Source organism: Alligator mississippiensis, chromosome 5, assembly GCF_030867095.1.
Source record: "Alligator mississippiensis isolate rAllMis1 chromosome 5, rAllMis1, whole genome shotgun sequence".
NCBI lineage: Eukaryota > Metazoa > Chordata > Crocodylia > Alligatoridae > Alligator > Alligator mississippiensis.
Genome location: NC_081828.1, coordinates 39347709 through 39354093, shown reverse-complemented (window position 1 = coordinate 39354093; position 6385 = coordinate 39347709). Strand labels below are relative to the sequence as shown.

General features: G+C 58.6%; 1 protein-coding gene across 1 annotated transcript; it reads right to left on the bottom strand.

Moving 5' to 3' along the window:
* Positions 1–612: 612 nt before the first annotated feature.
* Positions 613–6385, bottom strand: HSPBP1 (HSPA (Hsp70) binding protein 1). Its single transcript, XM_059728133.1, has 7 exons — positions 6103–6385; positions 5456–5669; positions 3528–3752; positions 3029–3184; positions 2598–2694; positions 2156–2267; positions 613–1464 (listed from the first exon to the last, which is right to left on the bottom strand). Exons 1-7 carry the CDS (start codon positions 6226–6228, stop codon positions 1387–1389), a joined length of 1008 nt encoding a protein of 335 aa, XP_059584116.1. The 5' UTR covers positions 6229–6385; the 3' UTR covers positions 613–1386.

Sequence of the window (6385 nt, the reverse complement as noted above, 5' to 3'; positions counted from 1 at the left end):
CATTCTGTGATACCCAAAGCACCCCCACTCCCCCAATGAGCACTGGGCGCACAGATCTGGGTGCCATGAAGATCTTTGTAATAAATGCCTGAGGCAGGCCTCTCCCAGCCTACCCTCTCCCTAGCAAGAGGTGCAGCAGGGGATATTCAAGAGCATCATGGCAGCTGTCTGTATGGCACCCCAGGTCAGATCCTGGCTGAGGGCAGCTCACTGTGAAACTGCTACCGACTTCCAGGCCCTGGGGAGCCCTTGCTTTGAGGCAGAGGCAATGATGGGAGCCCCAGGGTTCTCCACAAGATGGAGCCACTTGCCACTGGGCTGGGAGCCAAGCTGAGACCCAGTAACTCATACCACAGAATAAATGTGAGGTAGGGGCAGAGCAACACCACCTAAAAGGGACCAGCCCTTGCCCCATCCCCACCCCCAGAGCCAGCCAGAGCCCCTGCCTTGGAGGGAAGTGGGGGCAGCAACCCAGAGGGGAAAATCCCCTGTCTCATTCTCTGCCCCCAGTCCATGTGCCCCCCATACCAATCATTTTCTTCCCCCTGAACAGCTCTGAAGTCCCAGTGATGTCCTTGTGGCCTACAGCATCCATGGAGGGCAGAAAAGCAATCACTGAAACCAGAAACTTTATTAGAAAACCACTGGCAACAAGCAGAGAACAGATGAACAGGTAGAGGGGGAAGAGGGCTGCTGGGGAATCCCCAGGACTTGAAAGGTGGGACCCCTCCCATCAATATGGCTGCCTCACTTCCTCACCCCCACAAGGATAGCATGGCAAGGAATAGAGCTGCTTTGCCCAGTTCTCTGAACTCACACGTCATCTTCCTTCAAGGTGGGATGACTTCAAGACTTAAAAGGTGATGTCAGAGAGGGGCTGGTTCCCCCAGTGAAAGGTAAAGCCTCCTGCCCCACTCCAAGCTGGCCTGGAGGCAGATGAAATATGATGCCCCCTGAAGTGGAAAGCTCCCCTTCCTCAGCCAGTCCCAGTATAAGTCAGAGGTTAACAACATGCAGCTGGATCTTGCTAGCAGAATGAGACCTGACTCAGCATCAGAGATGGGAGGGGGAAAGAAGGAAGAAAGGGGCTGCTGGGATCTGGATAAAGAGTGGGCGGTCTGCCTGAGGGCTAGGGGTAGTGGAGGAGGGGAAGGACTGTGAGGGCAGGGGTTGGGAAGCAGTAGATTTGTGTGGAGGGGACCATGTGCCAGGTGCCACCCCCTCATTAGGGTAATAAGCCACACCCACCCCAGCAGAGAGCTCTGGTCCAGCCTGGCCCCTTGGCAGGTTCTGGTGTCTCATGCTGCCATGAAGGGGCAGGAGCTGGGGGCTGCATGCTGGGAGGGTAGGGGGCTCCCCTGCTGAGCTGGGGGAGGGCGGGGGATGTCACCGATCCATGCTGCTCTCCTCAGGTGGGGTCTGGAAGCATATTCGTAGCAGCCGCTCACAGAACTCCAGCTCCTCCTGTGGGGAGAGCAAGGGGTTAAATACACACTATGCTGCCACCTACTCCTCCTATTTAGCTCATCAGGGATGCTCTGATCTCTTATCAACCAGCATGGAAAGATAAGCAGGGTTGGCTGGGTTACGACTTGGATGGGAGACTCAAAGGTGCAGGGCAGGAGGCACCCGCCTTTCACAGCTACTGCTGGCCCCAGTGCCCCAGGGCAGCACTAAGGGGCACCACCTTGTTGTGGGCAGGGCAGGGCAGGGCAGAGCAGGGAGCCAGGGCACAGCTTGGGGAGGGAATTCCAGTGGTATTCTCTCTGTCCCTCCCTATTGCCAGGCTAGTGAAGATGGTGTCCCCTAGTACCAGAGAAAGAGTAGGGCTCATAACACCCCCTAGTGCCAGATGAGGAACTGGGGCATTTTCCATACTCTCTACCACCAGCAAGTGGCAGAACACCAACTCCCTAGTGCCAAGGGCACAGGCGAGTCTCAGCATAGGGTTAAGGGGACACAGGGTGGCCCCCCATTAGGGCCAGGCTGAGGAAGAGAGACCCCCACCCTCTTTGCCCTGAGGTAGGGGGAAGAAGCATGGTGGTACCCCCTTGTGCAGAGAAGGGGCTGAGCTGGAGTGTGGCAGCCCCAAGGTACCTAGATCTTACCATTCTGACCAAGAGACTCCTTTCCTTTCCCCACTTTGGACCCATACCTGAAACTCCTCCTGATCCTGCAGCAGTTGGCAGCGAGCCCGCAGCAGCTCCTCTAGCCCCAGCTGGGGCTCCCGACACTCCCATACACCCTGAGGGAAGTCTGTCACCAGGCTACAGTGCAGGGGGGTGTGGATGGGGGAGTCAGGCCCAGTACACAACCTACTGCCATTCTCCCCCACCCTGCACCATCTTCCAGCAAAGAGAATCCAGGAGTCCAGGCTGTCAGCCTTTAACCTGCTAGGCCTCACTCCCCTCCCAGAGCTGGGAAATAACTCAGGTGACCCAATTCCTAGCCCCTGGCCCTAACCCACCAGACTCACTCCTTCCCAAGCTGGGATAGAATCCAGGAGTCCTGATTTCCATGTTCCAGCCCTAACCCACCAGATTCCCTTCCCAGAGCTGGGATACACCCCAGGATTCCAGGCCCCTTCCCCATCTCACCTGCAGAGGGCACCCAAAACGTGCTCATGGAAGGAGCTGTGCTCAGAGTGGATTAGGGCCACCAGCTGCTGAACCATCCCCATGGAGCACAGGGTCTCTGCAGAGAGGATGGGCAGTAGTCAGGGACATCAGCATCCCTTTAGTGTTGAGCTGGGAGGATTGAGGGTGCATCCCTAGTGCTGGGTCGAAGGGGAAGGGGCACTGCCCAGGGAATGGAAGGTGTGCCACCCTAACACCAGGCTGGGGAGAAGAGGCACAGACCGGAGGAGGGGGGGGGGGGGGGGGGGGGGGGGGGGGGGGGGGGGGGGGCATAGCATCAAACTCAGGGATGGAGCCAGGGAAGTCTGGGTTGCACGGCACAGTCAGAGGCAGATAATAGTGCTAGTGTGGTAAACAGGGTTCCCAGTTTTTCCTCACCCCTGCTCCCTCACCTTTGTGCTCGGGGTGATCCAGGAGCAGGTTCTGTAGGAGGAAGGCCGATTTCACCTTAAGCTTCTGCACAGGACTCTGCATCGCCCGCATTAGCACAGAGAAGCCGTCCAGCCTCAGGAACTGTAGCAGCCCAGCCTCCTGGGCACGCACCAGGCCTGCCATGTGGGGAAAGAGGGGCAGAAACTCCATCAGCAAGGGCTGGATGGACTCTCCCCCGCCACTTCCCTTGCCTACATTACAAAGCCCATGCTGTATCCCCACCCCTGAGCCTGCCAGTGCCCCCTAGAAGGAAAAATGCCTCTGCCCCATCCCCACCTCTAAGTCTGCCAGTACCCCTGAGCTCCACGGCCTGTGCTCTTTGGACAGCAAAGGGCCTTGCCTTCTTCCCATCCACTGAGCTAGCTAGTGCCCCCTTTCAGAGAGGCAGCACCCCTTGAAGGGGAAAATGCTCCTGTCCCATTCCACTACCCAGACTCTGCCCCCGGCCAGTAGACTCACAGGAGATGGCAAAGAGTGCCTTGATGCGCACCATCTCGCCAGGGTCATGGTCCAGCAGGCGCAGCAGCTTCCGCATGCAGCCCAGTGCCAGGGCCTGCTCCTGCACTGTAGGCACGTTCTGGCTGCAGGTGCCCACTAAGTGGGCAGCACGCCACCGGAGCTCCGGGTCCGGGTGCTCCAGGTACTGATGGGCCAGCAGCCGCATCCCATCTAGCTTGCAGAAATCTAAGGGGGAAGTACACATAAGGGTGACAACATGGTCTACAACAGGAGTGCTCGATCTTTCAGCCCTGTGGGCCAGATAAGTGGTACAGGGCCCATCTGTAAGCTGCACAGGACCCTGGTACCACCTCCTCCCGTCCCACATGCACCAGGATTGGATCCTGGAGGCCTGGCATTGCCCCCTCCTGTCCCTGTGTGCTGGAATTGGGTCCCAGGGGACCAGAGCCATATCCTCCCAGCTGGGCACCAGATCCAGACAATAGGGCCCAAGGTTCCCTACGAGTCCAGATTTGACAGCAGGGGGTAAGTGCCATTGCTCCTCCACTACCACATTTCTGGATGTCTGAGGAGTCCTACCAACCACATGAGACAGTGCCATAGGCCAGATCTGGGCCAAAGGCTAACTCCCAGGTTAGCACTCCTGGAGTCAAGACATCCAGCCTGGAAGCTACATACCATATCTTCTCACGTAGAACATGCCCCAGAATGCAACACGCACCTGGCTTTTTCAAGGCAAAATGACATTAGTACAAAGACCTTTCCTTGTAGCATATAACCAAGCAGCAGCTGCGAGGAAGGAGAACCTACTCATCATTCTGCTCCCTGTAGATGATTGCAGATTTTACATTTGCTTGTGTCAGGAAAGCAGCAGAAACTGTTCTTACTGTATTTCTTGCATATAACACACACTCCAATTCCCAGCAGCTGTTTTTGAGGAAGGGATGCATTGTTTGCAAGAATATATGGTATATTCAGTGTGGTCCCCCAACTCCTATATCACCATGCTAGGCCTTGTCAAAGCCCCAGCCATCCCCTCTGGTAATTAATGGGGTGCCCCATAGACACAACCCCCAAGGCAACCCCTCCCCTGCTCCACCTTGATCTGCCCCTGAAGCTCCTGTCCACCCTGCTCCTGGCAATGTATGGGTTAATGCAGGCACCTGCATTCCAACTGGGGTCCCCTTGCTCCCATTTCCCAGGCTCCACTAAGTGCCAACCTCTACACCACCATGACTGAGGAAAGACTTTGCCCCCATATGGCATTCAGGGTACCCAGTTCCCAAGTGCCTGCCCTATGTTAAGGGTTCACCTCCAAAATAAGGGGGATCAGCCCTCAGAAGTTGCTACCCCGATCCTGCGGCATCAGGGAGGGTCTTGCACCAAAGTGAGCCCCTTCCAGACCTATGGAGGCACTGCTCCAACCCACTAACCTGCCCTCTGACCCCCGCTCCCCACCCTGCAAGGAGTCTCTCTTGCCTACATTACCCTTTCTCCTGTCCAAGTGCTACCAGACACCCTGACACTATGTAAACACTCACAAGCTCCCCTCTGCTCCCATCCAGGCCCCAGGCCCCCTGGCCCAAGCATCCCCATCCCCAGAGCCCACCCCACAGCTCTTATCTCTCCCCTAGAGACTCCCCCTTCACCTGGCCCATGCATATCATAGATTCATAGATTGTTAGGGGCTGGAAGGGACCTTACAGATTGAGTCCAGTCCCCCTGCACTAGGCAAGAAAGGACAATTGGGGTCAAGTGACCCAAGCGAGGTGACTGTCCAGTCTCCTTTTGAATATTTCCAGGGTAGGTGACTGCACCACCACTGGAGAGAGTTTACTCCACAGTCTGGACACCCTGACTGTGAAGTTTTTCTTGGAAAAGCTACCACCCCCTAGGATGCCCATGAGCCCCTCTCTGATACCCCATACCTGCAGCATTGTCCAGGTTCTCGCACAGCTCAGCCAGCAGCTCCAGGGCTCGCTCCTGGCGGGAGGGGTCATCCAAACCATGCTCCGAGCTCTCCCCGCCCTCCCCGCTGGGGGGCTGGACTTCCAGCACCCGCAGACACTCCTTCATCTGCTCCACCTCCTCCAGCTGCCCCTTGAAGGCCTCGGCCATAGCCTCCTGCAGCCATTGCCTCCGCTGGGGGGGGGAGGGCCGGGGGGTGCAGGGAAGAAGGTCAGGGCAGGGTGTCCTGCTGCCATCCCCCTCTCTTCTTGGAGCTGGGTGAGAGCCCAGGTGTGCCAACTCCCATCCACCCCCCACTCCAATAACTAGCCCCCCTTCCCCACTCCCAGCCAGGATGGAACCCAGGTGTCCTGGTTCCCAGGTTCCCGCAAGTTAATAGCTAGACTCCCCGCCCTGCCCCGCCACATTACTCAGAGCTGAAAAAAAACCCCAGGCATCCTGGCTCCCTCCTGCCTGGCTCCAACAACTACCCTACTTTCCCACCCTGGGCTGGAGAGAACCCAGGCATCCTGGCTCCCAGCTCCTTGCTCTTCCAACCCACCCGACCCGGGTCCCCCCCCCGCCAGAGCTGGGAGAGAACCCAGGCGCCCCCGGTCTGGTCCCGCACCTCGTGGGACATGGGTGCCCGCTGGCTGGGCTCCGCGGTGCCGGCGGTCACGGCCATCTGCAGCAGCCCCTGCAGGCTGCGCGGCGGCTCCCGCGGCGGCTGACTTCCCGCGCCCCCGTCGGCCATGGCTCGGACTCCGGGTACCCTGCGGCGGGGAAGCCAGGCGTCCGGGCTCCCCTCCCTGTCCCCCCGGCCCGAGCCAGGAGAGAACCCGGGCGTCCGGCCCCAGGGGCGAGGCGGGCAGGGAACGGAAGGCCCCGACCCGTGGGGGAAGAACGAGCCA

Coding starts and splice junctions, on each gene's coding strand:
- HSPBP1 (XM_059728133.1), bottom strand. CDS start 6,228: ATGGCCGACGGGGGCGCGGGAAGTCAGCCGCCGCGGGAGCCGCCGCGC. Junction 2,695..3,028: donor GGATCACCCCGAGCACAAAG/GTGAGGGAGCAG, acceptor TCCTCTCTGCAG/AGACCCTGTGCTCCATGGGG. Junction 2,268..2,597: donor GTTTTGGGTGCCCTCTGCAG/GTGAGATGGGGA, acceptor CCTGCACTGTAG/CCTGGTGACAGACTTCCCTC.